Below are 20708 nucleotides of genomic sequence, written 5' to 3' on the forward strand. Positions count from 1 at the left end.
AGGGGGGGATTTTTAATCTGATGTAATCTTCAGCACGACACAGACCAGTATAGCATGGCTGCTATTTTGGGCACTTCGCTTAGTGTTTTATGATAAAGGGGACACAGGGAACTGTACAGGATTTAACAATAATCCGATACATTGACTGGCTCCTTAATTACATACACATAATCAGTGGTAAATATACTGTATACCGTTTAACCACAAGTATACGGTATGCATATTACCCAAGGCCACAGGGCTTGAGTTTAACACTTGTAGTGTAATTCAAAAGCAAGCAAGGAAATTTGAGATTGTATATTGACTCACGTCCGAGTACTGAAGAAAACAGTAGGGAAGCAAGAACTGTGAAGACAGGTGAATATGTCCGTGTTGTCACCGCACGTGGCTGCTTTCTGCATAGAAATAATGGGAAACATTACTGTAGTTGTCTTTATAAAAATTAGCAATGCGTGTATGAAAATTACAGTTGCGGATCAACAATAGTTTCACTGACATCGATACTCTTTTCATCCTTCAGCACCTGGTAACGTTTCAGTGTTGCTCGATTTTAGCGAAGCCGGTGGAAGAAAGCGGTAGTGGTTTGCCTTAAGGAAGACTACGTTTCCCATGAGGACCAGTGCTGCCTTACACATGAGGACCAGCTCATACCCATACAGTGTCATCAAATCAATCAATCAATCAATCAATCAATCAATCAATCAATCAATCAATCAATCAATCAATCAATCAATCAATCAATCAATCAATCAATCAATCAATCAATCAATCAATCAATCAATCACCCGGTCGCCTGCAGATGGATTAAACAACATTTCTGTTTCCAGCGGCTGTGTGAAGGATGAATAGCATGACGGTTAGTAACTGTGTGGCTAAGTGTGGCTAACCCCCATCCCACCCGAACTTATCAGCATTGACGAGTTCAGCCATTTTACGCCAGTGAGTGAAAGCCAGGCTTATGTTTATTCTGTATATCCTGGTAGCCTGCATTTTTTTTCCTCCTCAGACAAAACTTTTTGTCTCTTTTGTTGCTCTGCCATCTTTGCAGAATTCGCACAAAAGCATTCGCATCGACTTCCATCTTTATAATGAATGGTGAAAGGGGGAAGTGACGTATAATGTAAAGCAGTGAAGCAGTATGTTTTTTTTTGTGTGGAAGGGTTCCTGCCTCCCTCCAAAGTTAATTATTGTCGGTGAAAGTGATACAGACCCCCTAAAGATATAAAAGAGGTGTCATTCAAATAGTTGTCAGTCGACATATTATCACAAATAGGGGTGTGACAAAATATCGAAATGGTGATATATCGTTGTTTTCCGAAATTTCCAGGTTCGCGGTGAATCAGTAACAGGCACACTTTTCCTCAATAGACGATGTTTATTGATTAGAAAATGCAGAATAAATGAGATTTATTGATCACAATCCCACAAAAGAAAGCAAACAGATATCAAAAACAAGCAAACAAATGGTAACGTGATACTAGATTTGGAGTTCGTCAATCTCAGAATCCCCGCGTTACGTTACAGCACAACTAGTTGTCCCTTAGAAATGAAAATCGCTTACCGTGACAAACGAGTGGGAAGTCCGCCTGCGGGTCACGTACGGATCGCCTGGCTTTGTCCTTTTGCCGCTTTACTGGAGTGTTGATGGCTTCCCACTCGTTTGTCACGGTAAGCGATTTTCATTTCTAAGGGACAACTAGTTGTGCTATAACGTAACGCGGGGATTCTGAGATTGATAAACTCAAATCTAGCATCACGTTACCATTTGTTTGCTTGTTTTTGATATCTGTTTGTTTGCTTTTGTGGGATTGTGATCAATGAATCTCATTTATTCTGCATTTTCTAATCAATAAACATCGTCTATTGAGCAAAAGTGTGCCTGTTACTGATTCAAATTTCGGAAAACAATCGTGATACTTTGTATCCCAAAAGGTTATCGATATGCTCCTGTCAAGTATCGAGATATCGTTCTAAAAAGGTGTCCAAAAAAAAAAAAGGCTGCCATTGATGGTGCTTGACGCCCAATCCATTTAGACTGGGAACGTTCGTTCATTCACAACCAGAGCATTAAGTCATTCGGTTCGATTTTCGGGGCATTTACAGGTCACTCGCTTTTCATTTTAGAGCATTTACAGGTCGTTTCCTGTTGAGTTTGAGTCACTGCCTATTCATTTGGGTGATTCCCAGGTCACTTCCTGTTCTGTAACGCAAATAAACAGCAAGTGACACATAAAATACCCCCAAATCAACAGGAATTAACTGAAAATCAACAGGTAATTGACCTTAAATGGCCCAAAATTACTCATTGCCTGGCATTGGCTGCCACTGACGGCCATAGACGTTCAATCCGTTTGAAGTGGGAGGGATGGCAGCGAATAAACGAATGCTGCCACCCTCCCAGTTCAAATGGATTGGACGTCTATTAGTGATAAACTCATTCCAATTAACAGCAGAAGCTTGTTTTTCTGTTTATTAGTTTTTTGTAGATTTCCTGACCAATGGATCGAAAATCATCGTATCGCTATATCGTCAGATCACCGTTATCGTGAGCTTTATACCACAAATCGTATCGTATCGTGAGGTACCAAGAGGTTCCCACACCTAATCACAAATGTTATGAAAATATTTTATAAAAGTTGAAAAGTTACCTAGTGTTGCCTTTACATGTGTTTATCACTAGTTGATGTCCAATCTGTTTGAACTAGGGAGGGTGCCCTCTCCCTTCGAATGGATTTGATATCTATCACTGTCAATGGCAGCCAATAAAGTAAATTGGAGGGGAAAAAAAGGCATGGAAAGTTCTGTCGTAACTGAAACAGCAAAAAGCGAAATGACATGAATTTAAAAAAAAAAAAAGCCTCAACTTGTCAAGGGCGTAACCGCTCTCAGTGTTAACTCTCTTGCAGAAATGTGTGAACGGACGTGTGAGTGAAATGCCAAGAGAGGTGACCGATTGCCTTGTCAGCAGGAAGGTCTTTGCAGGGGCAGACGTCAGCCTCCGAGCCCCTTCAAACCCCCTCAGGGCTGGCTGGCATCTTTTTATGTCAGTCCATCTCTAAGGTACCAACGCATCTGTCACGTTTCTGAAATACCGTCAGTTATGCATGGAAAAAATGCTGGTCTAGGTTATAATGAGTGGCGATGTCAATCTTTTCTTTAAATCATTTAAGCTATAATGAACATTTACCTCTCATTATCACCCGCAATTGACACCTAAATGGTGTGTGATATTTTACAGGCGACAAATTAATTCTGCAATGTCGGTGTGAACGTTGCTGAACAATAAAGTGATAAAAGTCCACCATATCTTGCATTAACACGTCAGAATAATTTAGAATTTATCGTCGCCTTTGTTGCATTCTCTTAAATAAAATGTCCATATATTTTCAGATGAGCATAACAAATGTTGATACTCCATTCAAATCACATTAGGAGCCATGCAAACACTAAGTGCCCTCTTGTGTTTGTTGATTAGCATCTGAATGAGGTACAGTATTGATAAAGTGCAGGCAGCCTTCACAGTCACTCAAGTAGTTGAAGCAGAATATGTTAGAAAAAAAATCATGAACACATTTGAATACCACAGAGGTTTATAAATAAAGTGGAACCTCTACATATAAATTTAATTTGTTCCAGGACCTGGTTTGTAAGTCGAAATAGTTGTATATCGAGTGGGATTTTTCCATATGAATTAGGGCTGTCAAAATTATCGCGTTAACGCGCGGTAATTAATTTTTTAAATTAATCACGTTAAAATATTTGACGCAATTAACGCATATGTCCCGCTCAGACAGTATTCTGCCTTTTGGTAAGTTTTACAGCAAGGCTTTTTGTGCTGTCTAACAGCGAACTCTTGTGGTCGCTTTGCGACATGGTTTATTGTGTTCTTGCCAGTTCAATATGGCTGCACGACGTCTCGGGCTGACGCCTACGTTGTAATATTGTGCTTATATGATCCTTGGACAAGATTTGTCCGTAAGTATGGTTGTTGTAAAGAATGTACATATTATGTCAGTAAGCGAAATGTTATATTTTTTGTATGAGACGCTTTTTGTTTATGTTTAGTGAACCTGTATAGCGTGCTAAGCTAACGTTGTTGCTAATGCAATGCTTGTGTACTTTTTTTTGTAGTTTTACGACGGTCTAAAGAGGACAATGGTTTGAGGCCATTTTATTAATAAATCAGATGAAAAAGGAAGAAGTCTGATTATTAAGGCATCATTCACTAGCTGTCTAGCTTTGGAAAAAGTAGACGCTTTGGAGTGAGGACAGCATAGACAGATTTAAATGACAGTAGAGTGAAATGCCCACTACAGTCCTTATGTACCGTAGGTTGAATGTATATATCCACCTTGTGTCTTATCTTTCCATTCCAGCAATTTATTTTACAGAATACATATATAATTTACAGAAAAATATGGCATATTTTATAGATGGTTTGAATTGCGATTAATTGCGATGAATTAATTTTTAAGCTGTAATTAACTCGATTAAAAATTTTAATCGTTTGACAGCCCTAATATGAATACATTATAATTCGATTAATTCATTCGACAGCCCAAAAACCTACATCCTCTAAATTTTTTTTAAATACTGGTGGTACAATTACAAATAGCAATTACATATAGAAAAACAAATAAATTATGAATACAAATTGGAATAGTAATAATATGATAATAACAATGTAACAAACTAGGTTCTAATTTGGCGGTTGTGTTTTGCATGCTGTTCCTGAACGCACCATGTGACTGACGAGCGAGAGGGCCGGTAGACCGGAAAGTTTTTACTTTTTTTCCATGTTGACAGTAGTCGTGTTGTGTAGCACAAGTTCTGAAATAAATGATTAAAAAACCTGACGAAGCTGGCGACTTCCTTGGCGATGTAACAACAATAATAATAATTGTCACCTTAACTTGTAAAAACTTGCGAACGGAGGTTAGAGGAGGACCGTCGAGATCGTAGACATATTCTGGCCATATTGTCGAGCCAGTTCAATGACGCGCAGACCACGCTCATATTTTTCTATCATTTCCATCTTACTTTCAATGGTAACCGACAACTTTTTCCTTTATTCACCACTCGCACAAACTTTCTTAGGACCTACCGTAATTTTCCGAATATAAGGCGCACCCGTGTATAACGCGCACCCCAAATTTATTTGTAAAATCTAGGGAAAATTATTGTACCAGTATATAACGCGCACCCTAATTTTAGCACCACTAGAATAGAAGAATAAAAGAAATCATAGCTCGTGTACAGATACAGAAATGTCATTTAACTGACTGGTGAAACACAGCACAAGCATAGCACATTGGTAGTTAAAAAAATTACCGTAAACTCACCATATGTACGGTAATAATATGAGCTGATAACATCTTGAACTTACCAGAATCCAGGCGAAAACAAAACAGATGTGATTTTTCTTTTAAAGGCTGCTGTATAACTTTCTCGTTCCATCATGATGAATAAATGTTTCCTCCATGGATTGATACGGTAAAATGAAAGTGAGAACGTAAGTCGGAAATCCGAGAGAGCTCATCGCTGTCGACACGACAGTAACAATAGGAACTATTGTTATTTGAGTTTGAGTGTCCCGAGGGACAGATATAGTTGACGGACACAGGAAGTCTGTGTTGTTACGTTTGTTATGGTCCAAGTTGCAATGGTCCAAGGGCTGCAATAAACATTGACTCAAATGAGTTCGAGAAAATAAATTCTGTGCTTTATGAAGAGTGAAAAAAGCAGAATTTAACACAGACGAAATCATTCGGCCGATCAGAGTGAATTATTACTGAAACAAAATGGTGACGTCACGTACCGGAATGGTCGGCAACGGATCGCCGCATACGTTTCTTCAACAACATATATATATATATATTTCTGTCTCCATCCATGTACCCGTTTATAATGCGCACCATGATTTTAGAAGAAAGTGCGCATTATATTCGGGAAATGTATGTTGATTTGCCTCACAAGAAAATCCACCATGTCCGTCTTGCGGGAAAACAAAGAAATTGGGACTCTGTCATAAATCGTCGTATTTTGTCTTCATTTTATGTCGGAGGTCGAAAGGATTGTATGTCGATGTACCACTGTACACGTTACTTGGGATCTTGACCTCAAATTGTCCCACTCCGATGTAAATGAGCGCTAAAACAATCGAAGACTCTTTTAAAATAACTTGTACTAATAACTCCTGTTCAAATAAATGACATTGCTAATCATAAATATTCTCAATGTACTTAATGAAAATGGGTGAATTTCACAAAATTACTGTACAAAAAAACATTAAAATGAATACTGTGTGTCTTACATTGAAACCTAAGGTCTTCTGAGGTTCCTATCTTTTATGTGTAAGCCCTTGACCTATAAGTAACCTGCAATAGCTGCCAAATACCATTACTCGTTATATGTACCATAACTAATTACGCCGTACAATCAATCTCATGTCATTCCCCATTATTCCTTCCATTCTGCAAATGTTTTTCAATAGAGTTCTCCTCATTGCCTCTCAGGAAGTTTATTTCCCAGCGACATCGTTGGCCGTTAATTGACCAGATGTAAAGCAAGACTTGAAATCACTCTCCGGAGGGCCTCTTTATGGAAGGTCACGATAAAGTTGAGTGATGAGGAGCCTTGACATTGATCTGACGTGAGTTATTTACCTCGTCAAAGGAGAGGAGCAGAAGGCCATGTTTCACAGCGACGGAGACTTGGCAATGTGGTACGGATGCCGAAGTTGAATTAGAATTAGAATCCCCCACCCCTCAGCCGGTTCCTACCTGCGCATGTTGAGGAGTGAGGTCGAGCGGCCGCGCAGGGATGTTCAAGCATTTTCTGAGGCCAAATAAAAGTTTGCTTAATGGCGTCCCATTGGCCAGGAGTTCTTGAGGAGGTGGTGTCAATGTTTTATTACCGACACTTAAAAAGATGCCGGAGCCCCGGGGCCCATGTGCGTAAACTTACCTCTCTTGGGTGCCCCCTAATGATATGTGCGGCCTGTGTGTAAATCTCGTAATAATTATCCTCGTAATAGTGAAGAAGTAGAGCGCAGGTGATGAGATGTGCATTTTATAATCACGCGTTGGCATCAGTTTGCCTGAAGAATGCATGTCGCTCGTCATGTTGACATGAGCTAGCCTTGTTATTAACCACATATGCTACATTTGCCTGAATACGCAACATTCTTGCTTTAATGAAGGGAATAGTTACTTTTCTCACACACACCATATAACTGTTTGCATTACTCTAACACACATAATATAATCAATCAGGTCAGGTAATCTATCATTTCTCATATTTACTGTAGGATTGTTTCTATTACTCTAACACACCTAACATAAAATAAATAGCACTTACACCATAGTTTAATGAAAAGAAGCAGAATAGAGGGCATAAAAGATTCACAACGCCATCTTATCACAGAAGCCCAACGCATCATGAGCAAGATTGACACACCAACTCTTGCAATCGGGCACTCCAGCACAAAGAGCAGGGCGCTCTGTCCTAAAACAAGTAGCATTGGAGTCACCCTCGCCCAGCCAGGATAACAAGTTGATGGACGTCAAAACCTGAGTCGGTCGCCGTGGCAACCACATCCCAGCCACGAAGGATGACTCATGAACTTCACCGCCCAAACTTGCCACAGAGGGATGATCTCAAGACGACACCCAGCCACGCCTTCGCCCCAGCCCAGGCCACCGCAGCTTTCAAAAAGAACTGATCATTTAGGTAACACAGTCGTTGCTCTGGAACATTTCTACAGAGAGGCAAATAAGTATTTAGTCAACCACTAATTGTTCTCCCACTTGAAAATATTAGAGAGGCCTGTAATTGTCAACATGGGTAAACCTCAACCATGAGAAAAAAAAAAAAAAAAACCACAAAATAACATTGTTTGATTTTTAAAGAATTTATTTGCAAATCATGGTGGAAAATAAGTATTCGGTCAATACTAAAAGTTCATCTCAATACTTTGTTATGTATCCTTTGTTGGCAATAACGGAGGCCAAACGTTTTCTGTAACTCTTCACAAGCTTTTCACACACTGTTGCTGGTATTTTGGCCCATTCCTCCATGCAGATCTCCTCTAGAGCAGTGATGTTTTGGGGCTGTCGTTGGGCAACACGGACTTTCAACTCCCTCCACAGATTTTCTATGGGGTTGAGATCTGGAGACTGGCTAGGCCACTCGAGGAACTTGAAATGCTTCTTACGAAGCCACTCCTTTGTTGCCCTGGCTGTGTGTTTGGGATCATTGTCATGCTGAAAGACCCAGCCAAGTCTCATCTTCAATGCTCTTGCTGATGGAAGGAGATTTTCACTCAAAATCTCTCGATACATGGCCCCATTCATTCTTTCCTTTACACAGATCAGTCGTCCTGGTCCCTTTGTAGAAAAACAACCCAAAAGCATGATGTTTCCACCCCCATGCTTCACAGTGGGTATGGTGTTCTTCGGATGCAATTCAGTATTCTTTCTCCTCCAAACACAAGAAGCTGTGTTTCTACCAAAAAGTTCTATTTTGGTTTCATCTGACCATAACACATTCTCCCAATCCTCTTCTGGCTCATCCAAATGCTCTCTAGCGAACCGCAGACGGGCCTGGATGTGTACTTTCTTCAGCAACGGGCCATGTTTGGCAGTGCAGGATTTGAGTCTCTGCCGGCGCATTATGTTACTGATAGTAGCATTTGTTACTGTGGTCCCAGCTCTCTGTAGGTCATTCACTAGGTCCCCCTGTGTGGTTCTGGGATTTTTGCTCACCGTTCTTGTTATCATTTTAACGCCACGGGGTGAGATCTTGCATGGAGCCCCAGATCGAGGCAGATTATCAGTGGTCTTTTATGTCTTCCATTTTCTAATAGTTGCTCCCACAGTTGATTTCTTTACACCAAGCGTTTTACCTATTGCAGATTCAGTCTTCCCAGCCTGGTGCAGGTCTACAGATGTCTTTTATACCGATAATGAGTTAAAACAGGTGCCATTAATACAGGTAAAGAGTGGAGCCTCGTTAGACCTCATTAGACCTAGTTAGAAGAAGTTAGACCTCTTTGACAGCTAGAAATCTTGCTTGTTTGTAGATGACCAGATACTTATTTTCCACTCTAATTTGGAAATAAATTCTTTAAAAATCAAACAATGTGATTTTCTGTTTTTTTTCCACATTCTGTCTCTCATGGTTGAGGTTTACCCATGTTGAAAATTACAGGCCTCTCTAATCTTTTCAAGTAGGAGAACTTGCAAAATTAGTGGTTGACTAAATACTTATTTGCCCCACTGTATGTAGCCATGTTTTGCGGACCCTGGGTCCCGCAGGGTCTCTCCGTCGTCTGTTTTTGCCTTGTTTTTGACCATTGTCGACACTGTCGAATAAATTGTCAACCTGTTTTCGGTGAGCCTTCTTCAAACTTTTGGAACATGGAGTCAGTACAAAGGGTTAACACCGGAGGGAACGTGCAGAATTTTGGCCCTTCCGGCCGACTTGCGGGAGTGGTCCAAGCGGAACATCCATTTCGTTCGGCTGTCGCTGTTTCCGCGGCTTGGCCGGGGGGCCGAATTCCTTCAATCTTGTAATAATTATCCTCGTAATAGTGACTAAGCAGAGCGCAGGTGATGAGATGTCCATTTTATAATCACGTGTTGGAATCAGTTTGCCTGAAGAATGCATGTCACTCGTCGTGTTGACATGAGCTAGCCTTGTTATTAAGCACACATGCTACATATGCCTGAATACGCAACATTCTCGCTTCAAGCTAAGCACGCTCCGTTAAGCAGAATTAAGCTTCAGCATTATATGTTGACTGTCGTTCGCAAGATTGTAAACAGACGTTTTATGTAAGTGAGAGACCATCTGACGCGTGCCGCTGAAGGCCTAAGTGAATGACATTTGTGGTTTTAAAGTATGAATGTTTTGGATAGCAACACCTGCTTCACAGGAAAAGACCGTTTTGATCTGAACAGAAATAATATCTGTTTGGATTTTACAAGACAGGATTCTAAAGTGTATGACTTGGTCTTGCAGTTCCACAAAGAGGCAAACTATAACCACAATAATTAAAAACCACCATATTTTATTTACACAAATGATAATAGAATGACCAAGTGAGCTGGCATACTGTCTGACCTCGATGGGACCATGTTAACATTATTGAGAGTTTGAGCAAGCACAGTCACAGCCAGCAGTAAGAGGGAAAAAAAGGTTGCTTTTTTTCATCAGGCCTCATGACTAGTACTCTCATGACCTGTGCACATAAACAACTCCAGCCCTTAGCTGCAGTCTACTTGGATCATCAAAATCATAATAGTTGGAGTGCACTGAAACACTGAAAGTTACATGTCTACTTGTACAACATCCAGGTTATTTCGTTCTGACCCAATGTCCAAGTCCATTTGTTAGAATTTTAGGGCAAATTAAAAAGTGCACATCAAATTTTAGATGCACATTTTCATGTACAGTGGTACCTCGACATACGATCGCATCGACATATGATCCTTTCAACATCAGACGTAAAATTTGACTTGTCATTTGTCCAAAGGCAGAGTTTGACTTTTGGGGCAGGGGTGCACAACATGTTGATGACCCGAAACGTAGTGTCAGCAATAAAATTAACTTACAAGAATATTTATAATAATAATTTGAAAATCAGTGTTTTTTGTTTCCCATCATTCTTGAGGGGACTTCTAAATCAGGCTGCTTAGGACAGCTCCAATTTTCGCCAAGATCGTCATCCATTGAATATGGTACGCCCACCGGTGTCGTGCCAATGTAGTTACCCCCGTCAAAAATTGCATCCTCTGGGCGGAGCCACTGCACTGCACCGATTTGCTTGATTTCTGTGTTTTGGTGATGTAGTTATCTACAAGGTTTTTTTCTGTCTTATAACGTAAAATACGTACTGAATGTAAAAAATGCAATGTTTTACGGTTTTACTCGTAGGATGACCTATAAATATTATTACTATAATTCAAGTCCTGTATGGAGTTTCTTCAGTTTATTAAATGCTGATGTCCAAAATACATAACTGTGGTTCTTTTCTGGCTTCAAGTAATTCTTTAAGTCGATATAACTCATGACTAATATGTGTGTCTGCGCTCCCGCGGCCAGAAGATACAATTTTTGATTGGGGTAACTACATTGGTAAGACACCGGTGGTGGCTCTGTTGTACAATTAACGTCTTTAGTGGGGCAAATTGAAACTCCGCTCACCATTTTGGCGGTACTTTCTGGCGTTTCATGGTCCACATTTTCATTCCTTGGTTCTTGCTCAGTACTTTTTGTCGCTTTTGAAAGCCAAGGTTTGAAAAAATTACGTATATCCATTTTGCCTCTTCGGTCCTCGGGTTATTTTGGCTAAGCAAAGCAAAACAAAGCAAAGCAAAGCAAAGCAAAGCAAAGCAAATGATCGTCTAAGGTGCTAGTCACAACCTTAGGCCCCACAACCAATGGGTCAAAAAATCATTTTGACCCATTATGAAAATATTTGTTCATTTCGTTCATTTTTGTTGTTTTATTGCTTTACAACTTTTATAGACAATATTTTTACCAGACAACGCTTAATTTTAATTTTAATACATAGGAAAGTTAATTACATGCATTTATTGGCTGATGACTTGACCCCCTGACCCATCCTCCCGCCACACAGACACACAGACACGCTCACACAACCATGCCGACAGAAATACAACATGCCGCCTCCTCCACCGCCTTCGAAGAGGAGGGATATTATAAGTTTTTTTTCCGGCTAGCACAAGCCACTGTAAGTAATGTGAAAAGACGTCAATGTTGTGGAGGGGGGGACACACAACTAATTTTGCTACTGAAAGTCCAATCTGCATCAGAGTTTGCATAACGTTAAACTGTGTCAACTTGCTAACCTGCAAAACTACTACGGTCAAGCCAGCCTCCACAAGATACAATGAAGTTGAGTTAGCTGTTAGCTGTGATAATTGTTTGCATTATGTGCATTACGGTAATGTAACACGGTGGGTTCAGAGTGCAAGTCCCTTTATTAAGAACAAAAACAAGGAGCTCCACTTTTGTGAGACACTGACATGAAAAAAAAAATATCTGTGAAATGAAATCACACATCAAAATTTAATGACAGTACTGTACTTTGGTTTGAGTCTTGGGGTAGCCTTAGATGTAGCTGTAATAAAGGGACTTTTCACTTCAAAATGTTTCTTTAGTAGTTTTTGAAAACAAAGGTTTGAATCAAACATTGTATCACCTGAACCAATACACATGAAAGCTAGTATACGTGAATACAGATTTATTTTGCATTGATCATTTAGCCTATCAATTAAATAGGTTCATACTTGGGAAAAATGTAGCCCTGACCCTTGTACAATAACTACGCCCTTGCCTCTCTTACTCTGTCGTCAGTCACATGGTGCAGTCAGGAACAGCATGCTAAAAACAACCGCAACATTAGAATCCGATTCTTTACATAATAATAATAATATTATTAGTCTGATTTGTACTTAAGTTTTTTTGGTTTTGCTTTGTGTATTTGCTATTTGTAATTGTGCTAGCAGTATTACTTAAGGATTTAGCGTAGGTTTTTGGGCTCTGGAACGAATTAATCGAATTATATAATGTATTGTTATGGTAAAGACCCGCTAGACATATGACCATTTCAACTTACAAACCAGGTCCCGGAACAAATTAAATTCATATGTAGAGGTACCACTGTATTGAAGTGTACAACCTATTTAACTGTTACATGTATTCACGAACTCATTGACTAGCATATTTTGGTGTGAAAATCCAATCAGTCTTTATAGTTGTCAAGGTTAAATTTTACTTTTTTACTGTATACATTTGTTGCTAATCTTAGCCCGATTCCTAATCAATTGAGCATTGGCTATTTCCATGAGGTAAAAATAGGCTTATTTTAGCAAAGCTCGTTTATGTTCGTTAACAAATTTGGTTGAAAATTAGAAAAAGGGGTAAAAAAATAAAAAAAAAAGCATTTCTATTGACATTCACCTTAGTTTGGAGTCCTCCTTAGTCTGCGAAAAAATGTTTTGTCTGGATTCGAACAGTCTAATGCCAAACTAAAAGGTGGAAGTGCAAAACACCTCATTCGCCATGCCATGACAAAATTCTTGCTAATAAAATTACATTCAAACGAATTGATATTAGAAGTCGTTATGGAATTATGGACAGATGTTTTCCTGTAATATTTTATTATTATTGACCTGGCAGTCAGCGTCCTTGCGGCCTAACTTCTCTGATTCTGCCAGGCTTTTTCATTCTGATACTCCGGCGAACAGTTGGGAATAGAATCAATAGCGCTCCATCCTTAATCAAGAGTGCTCCAAGCCTATGGCATAGAGCCATGTGAGAAAAGCCGCGATTGACTTTGGCTTTTTAAAAGGAAGGTGAAGATGGGAAGAGAGTGCAGACAACCATCTAACTTAGTGCTTCCTAAACCTTAACTCATTCGCTGCCATTGACTGAAATAGCAGTCCAATGGCAGTGAATTAATCATGATGATACTGTCATTCTGCAACTTATCTACAACGTTGATCTTATTTTGCATCAACACATGTTAAGCATGAGTTATCACTTTTCCTTCCTTCCTCATACTGAAGACTCACTTCAGCTTTTAGTGGGCTGGCTCTGATGTCAGCCGGCTGGTTGGCTGGCTGGACGCACGATGCGAGAGTGCAGCAGCAGGACACACACGGCGCCGCGTCTGCACGCTTTACTATTAATACCGCAGCCGTACGCTCGCCTGTGCATGGACTGTACACTGGGGGGCGAGGACAAAGGCAGATTAAGCTACAAATGCCCAAATTTGACATCCCCCTCCTCCTCTCCATGTGGATGGGAGAGACACGGATTGATGAAGAGCGATAGAGCACGCGCAAGAGAGGAAAAGTGGGGGGACTGCAGTACACGCAGGGTCTGGATGAATAACCATGGCAACAGCAGCAGCAGCAGTAGCAGCAGTAGCGGTGCAAGCAGAGATATAAACATTGCACAGAAGCGCATCCATCTGCATTAACACACTGGATCATATCACATCCTGGATCATTCCTAAGGTAAGGATGTCACACTTTGCTCTGTCTGCATTGGTTTTGTATGTATTGGTCAGTCTGTGTGCGCTCGTACAGTACAGAGCAGACAAGGAGACTGCGTGAAAGAGGTTTTTATGGTAGACAATGATTCGAGATGCTTATTACTGGACATTACTACGAACTACGTTCAGTGAGAGTGAATGAGTCTTGCGCATTTTATGTGTTCAACTTTCTGCATCTTAAATGCATCACTATCAGAAATCATGTACCGAAATACAAGTTGAAACGCAGATCGACACCAATGCCAACTTAGTTTTGGAGTCAAACAGTACAATTTCAGTAATACCAAGGACATTTACTGTACTTGTCTTCAATTATAAAAATGCTAAAAGTGTGTGTGTGTTGGGGGTTGCTCTTATATAAAATATAAATTGTACTTTCCGAGCTTATGGCACAATGTATCAGAAAGTTATTTTTAAGTCACTACACTAATTAAAAAAGAAAAACACAATAGGATTGTAAATGATGTACAGTTAATCTCCTTCCTTCACATGTTTTTAAAATATATTTTTTTTATGAATGTACGTATTTTTGGACAAGCAACTATGTTGAAGTGAGAGGAGGTGCTTTATTTGCACTATTGTGAGATCTATTGGCAAATTCACAGGTTATTTGGGATTGGCATCAATTACCGTAATTTTCGCACTGTAAGGCACGCCTGACTATAAGCCGCCACACACCAAATTTGACACGAAAACGACATTTATTCATAGATAAGCCGCACTGAACTATAAGCCATGGCTGTCCTCACTGTATTATGGGATATTTACAACAAAAGATATTAACCGGTAACACTTTACTTGACAGCGGCATCATACGACTGTCATAAGACCAAATGAACCACCATGATTGCTTCAAGAAGCTTCATTTGGCCATCACTGTTCCCTTGGGGGAGACAGTCAATCTCTGCTGCCACCTGCTGTCAACACTGTTGTTGCCCAGAATGCCTCTTAGCATGCATTGCAGCACTACAGATTTAAATAACAATCAAAATTCATGTTTTGTGCTAATTATTTCTTCAGTTACTCTTCCAGTTGTTTCATTAATTGCTAGTTATGATATTTGGTAGCACTTTATTTGACAGTGGCGCCATAAGACTGTCATTAGACAATCATAATAATGACATGACACTGTCTTGAGCATTTATGAACGCTTATAACAGATGTCATTTAGTGTGATCTGACTTTTGAATGGATGTAAAAGATCTAATCTGGACACAAATGGAGTTAGTGACATAATTTGCCGGATGACACTTCATGACATCTGTCATAAGCATTCAGTAATGCCCATGATCGTGACATGATCGTCTTATGACACCGCTGTCAAATAAAGTGTTATATATTAACTAGGGTTGTTCCGATCATGTTTTTTGCTCCTGATCCGATCCCGATCGTTTTAGTTTGACTATCTGCTGATCCCGATATTTCCCGATCCGATTGCTTTTTTTTGTGCTCCCGATTCAATTCCAATCATTCCCGATAATTTTTCCCGATCATATACATTTTGGCAATGCATTAAGAAAAAAATGAATACAACTCGGACAAATATATACATTCAACATACAGTACATAAGTACTGTATTTGTTTATTATGACAATAAATCCTCAAGATGGCATTTACATTATTCACATTCTTTCTGTGAGAGGGATCCACGGACAGAAAGACTTGTAATTCTTAAAGGATAAATGTGACTTTGTATATTGTGACTAAATATTGCCATCTAGTGTATTTGTTGAGCTTTCAGTAAATGATACTGTAGCCATTTCACTGTTCTGCCCAAATGCATGATGGGAAGTGCAACCATGACTGTGCATAGTGGTACCAATTGATATATATCTTCTCTGCGTTGGGAAATAACATAGGGAGTGAAGAAAAAGATCGACTACTACCTTTCTTCCTCACATTGTGTCCCACGATATTTCTAATCGTTGGGAGAGGGATTGAAAAGCTTTAGCCAATTAAAAAAAGTCTCCAAAGGCTGCCAAAATTCACTCTACTCATTTTACGCTGCCTTTTAGCTCTATATATAGGTATAACGGCCGATATTTTTTTGCCGATTCCGATACTTTGAAAATGATGTGATCGGACCCGATCGATCGGGACATCTCTAATAATAACCCATATAAATCAACAAATAAACTGCACTGGACTATAAGCCGCAGGATTCAAAATGAAGAAAAAAAGTAGTGGCCAATTGTCCAAAAATTACGGTACATGCCCCACCCCTCTAATTTCAACTTTGTATCATTGCAACTCATGTTATATTCAATAGCAGTTAATGAAAAAACAATGAAATTGCACCTTGTTTTAGACGAATTTCAATAGGCCCGATTTGATCCATGCCTCACTGCACTTTGAGTTAGGAGTGATTATGCAAGCTTTTGAATGGAGGAAATTGTATTTAGACAAGGCATAATGAATGACACATTGTTCGTTTCAAGTGAAAAATGAACGTAGGGAGTTAAGAATTACTACAATTTTAATACAGTGTAAACTGACTGCACAAGTCACATGCAGTGTGTCATCTATTATTAGTTGTGCACAGATGCCACGGTTCGAAACATCTGCACCGCTCTGTCACTGCTATCTTTGTGGTTCGCGGTCTGAAAATATACGGTAGGCTCACCATATCGCGTTTAGTACGTGTTGCATTCATGTGCAGTGTTGCCTTGTGTGCGGCCTCTCATGTGACTGCTGCTGCTTATATTGCAACACAGGAGCAGGAGAGCACAAGATCATGTCGATGCTTTGCAACAGGCGAGGAACAAATAGTCACTGTCATGCCTATCTTAGCACATGACAGATGGAATGGCGTGCAGACAAGTTTACAAAAGAGGTGTCTGCCTACAAGCTTTGAGTGTAAGATAGTGAAAATACTCTTATTAAGACATTATTTTTTTTACTTCTTTAGTCAAATTGATATGCATTTAACTCTGTTCACTCCCAAGCACTGCATTGTAATGCTGTAAACGCTAAGAGCTTAATACGGCACCATCAGGGTAGTGGGGGGGTTTCAGCAAAGATTATGACATCACATGATTTCTGGCTCAGTGTTTTCCTTGCCAAGGACACATTGTCTCCCTTTATCTTCTGGGAAATGCATGACTTTGTCCAGGTGGGTGCAGCGGTAAAAGCATGTGTTAAAACAACAATAATGCAATCAAACGTCACCATCCCACATGGAATATGCTGCCCCGATGGAGCAAAAATATGTAAGTCTGTTATCTAATCTGCTTGGCATCACAAAAATATCAGCCTCGCTGGACAAGAAAGTCTTTAAAGTGCATTTTTTTCTTTGCTTAAGATATATTTGCAGCCTACAAGGAGATATTTTCCTCATCTCTTCTTGCTTCATTGTTGTCAAAAAAGGCATCACAGGCCATTGCGGGGTGAACGTGAGCCTTTCTTCTGTTCAGCGTGGGTGCTTTGGTGACATAATTAACTTATTGATGAATTTTCAAGCGGATTCCAATAATAAAGCCGATGAGGTCTGCCTGTGTGTCCGTCTTACGTAATCACCACATTATGAAGATAGATTGTTTTGGGGAAGACCGTCGTTACTGGCAGTACATGATGTTCAATTTACAAGTCTATGCAAAGTTAACACATTTCTAGAGAGAGGAGCTGACAAAATGATGAAAATTATTGTGAAGTGAAAGAATAAGGGCCTTTCATCTTCAAACAAGTGTAAAGTAATGACTATTATCTGTGTTTGTTTGAGCACAAGAATTCTGTTCTTTGGAGCTGCAAGTGAATGTACATCATTGTCAAACTCAGCGCAGAATCAGCAAAATGATAGCAATCAATTGTCATTGTCGTTTTTTGCTTCAGTGCATTTCCACCAGTCAGCTGTGAACACATACCTTATATAGAATGACCATTTATCTTTTTTTTATTTTATTTTTTAATTTTTTTATTTTAGAGATGTCTATTTTATTGCATTTTTAACCCCCTGTTACGTCGATGGGTCATATTGACCCGTTTTAATTTTTAACACATCGTTTGATGTGAAATTGGTATTTTAATGTTTTTTTTTTCATTTGGATGTTTACTCATGGAGGTCAAATTGACTTGTTTTTCCCCATATTTTAAATAGTTCAGTTTTTATTTATGAAACATTTTAACAAATATTTTGCAGTGACATTATTAATGGGGTTATTTTATATTAGGCAACTATTCCTTTCAGTAAATATCTTTTCTCACACACACCATATAACTGTTTGCATTACTCTAACACACGTAATATAATTAATCAGGGAATAGTATCATTTCTCATATTTACTGTAGGACTGTACTACTTTAACACACCTAATATAAAATAAATAGCACACCATAGTTTAATGAAAAGAAGCAGAATAGATACACAATGCCATCTTATCACAGAAGCCCAATGTGTGCATCACGAGCAAGGTTGACGCACCAACTCTTGCAATCAATTCTCCTGACCACTCCAAGGACAAAGAGCAGGGCGCTCTGTCCTAAAACAAGTAGCGTCTCGCCCAGGCAGGATTACAAAGTTGATAGTGGGCGCTTGGGACGTCAAGACCAGTGTTGGTCGATGTGGCAACCATGTCCCATCCACACACGAACCTAACCACCCAAAACCGGCCACAGAGGGATGATACCGAAACAACACCCTTCGGCCCGGCCCACTCCACAGCAGCCTTCAAAAACACTGGACTGAGATAACAAACAGATTCGCTGCTCGGAAACTTGTCTATGTAGCCTTGTTTTGGATCGAGCATTGTACCTCCATCGTCTGTTTTTGCCTTGTTTTTGACCATTGTCGACGAATAAATTGTCAACCTGTTTTCGGTGAGCCTTCTTCAAACTTTTGGAACATGGAGCCAGTACAAAGGGATAACACAAGAGGTGAACACGCGGAATTTCAGCCCTCCCGGTTGACTCGTGCGGAGGCGACATCGGCAGAGCGGCACTTCGTTCGGCTGTCGCCATTTCCGTGCGACTTGACCGTGGGGGCAAATTCCTTCATAGATATCAAATTGACCTTTCTGTAAAAAAAACAAAAGGTATTTTGTGTTATTAAATGTGTTTTGTTAGTGTTAATTGGGGTTAGTGGCACATGTTTGAAACTAGATTAAAAGTTTTAAAAATTGTCTGACACGTTTAAATCTCATTGCCATTGACGGCGATAAACAAACATTCATCCGCCCCCTCTCAATCAAAAATGGATTACATGTCTATCGCCGTCAATGGCAGCCGATGAGTCTTAGCCTAATTTTTAATAATATGTCGACACTTGCATGTTCCTTGGGTCAAACCGACCCAACAAAACTTGTGTAAAAGGAGGGTTAAAAGCATCTGCGGTTTTAATTATAAATTATGTAATATAAATATCATCTGGGATTTGATAACCTCAGTCACCATGCATTCTTCTGGCACAAGCTTACACTTTAATTTTAGCTAATGCTGAAGCTATAATTAAAAGTATCATATTATTGAACTCCTTTAAAACAGTTAAAACACTTCATCAAGTGTGGTTCCAGACTATTTTAATTTCCCTCATTGGAATCGTACCAACTTTCATGCACTTGAAAATGAGTGACAGAAGACAACTCATCCTAAACTGAGCTTGCAAACCCATAATCAATTATAAACGCTATGTAAATCTACAATTTTCAGTGCCGTACATTCAATATAGTAGAGTAATGCCATTTTTGGATCTCTTCCCAGTGCCGATCAACCACATTATGTTTTAAAACGTTACGCATTACATTTGTATGCATTTGATAGACAGTTACTGAATACACTTAGCTATAAAGAGTGTCCTTCTCTAAAGTGGCTGAGCATTTTCCCTTCTACACATTTTAGCAATATCCCTGAGAATATAAATCTCAGTCTGCGTTGTCCAAATGGGATCCAGACATTGTTGGTTAAACAGAAAACAAACATGCTGTGTTTGTGTCCGTTAGGCCTCAGGCTGTCTGTGATGCAGTACACTGGTCATATTTTTAGGTCTAAGTCCTTTCTCAATAGCCACATTTCTGTGACTTACAGTAAAGTCAGTGTGATAATTCTCCAATTTTTTAGACTAAGACTTGGAAAGTAAATGTCAGTGAATAGATAGTGTTATAACAGTAACTGAAATCAAATGTCTTATAGCGTTATAACAGTACCTGAAATCAAATGTTCTTCTTTGCATGTTCTTTTTTGGCAGGTGATGACTGCGATTATATCATGTCTGAAGTACAGGGAACATTGGAGTTTTCCGTAGAGTTGCACAAGTTTCACAATGTGGATCTTTTTCAGCGAGGGTAAGAAATATTGCATATGTTATATGTTAAACAAGTGAAGCAACAACGCTTTAATCCATCATGAGCGCGAGTGCTGCAATTCTCATTAACTAATGGCTATAACCTACGATTGACACAATGGTGTGAACTTTAGAATCCAATTTGTCTGCAAATTAAAATGCCCAAACCTTTCCACCCATCAATGCTGATGGGCAATTAGTGCACATATTCATATTATGTATGAGACAGAGGCGATATCATGACATAAAAATGCATCTGCAGGGCTTTAAAACCTTAGCCAGCATCAAAATGAAACATAATGTAATAATTGAATGGTTGCAATGACATTGTCATCGTTTCAATGAAC

At 39.5% G+C, this 20708-nt stretch overlaps 1 protein-coding gene across 1 annotated transcript in view; it reads left to right on the top strand.

Moving 5' to 3' along the window:
- Positions 1-2942: 2942 nt before the first annotated feature.
- Positions 2943-20708, top strand: part of fam135b (family with sequence similarity 135 member B) — a 69045-nt gene continuing 51279 nt past the window's right edge. Inside the window, exons 1-3 of the mRNA XM_057828314.1 lie at positions 2943-3060; positions 13599-14051; positions 20266-20362. Of these exons, the coding sequence (XP_057684297.1) occupies positions 20286-20362 (77 nt within the window). The 5' untranslated portion in view covers positions 2943-3060; positions 13599-14051; positions 20266-20285. The remainder of the gene's footprint in view (positions 3061-13598; positions 14052-20265; positions 20363-20708) is intronic.

This window comes from Corythoichthys intestinalis, chromosome 22, assembly GCF_030265065.1.
Source record: "Corythoichthys intestinalis isolate RoL2023-P3 chromosome 22, ASM3026506v1, whole genome shotgun sequence".
NCBI lineage: Eukaryota > Metazoa > Chordata > Actinopteri > Syngnathiformes > Syngnathidae > Corythoichthys > Corythoichthys intestinalis.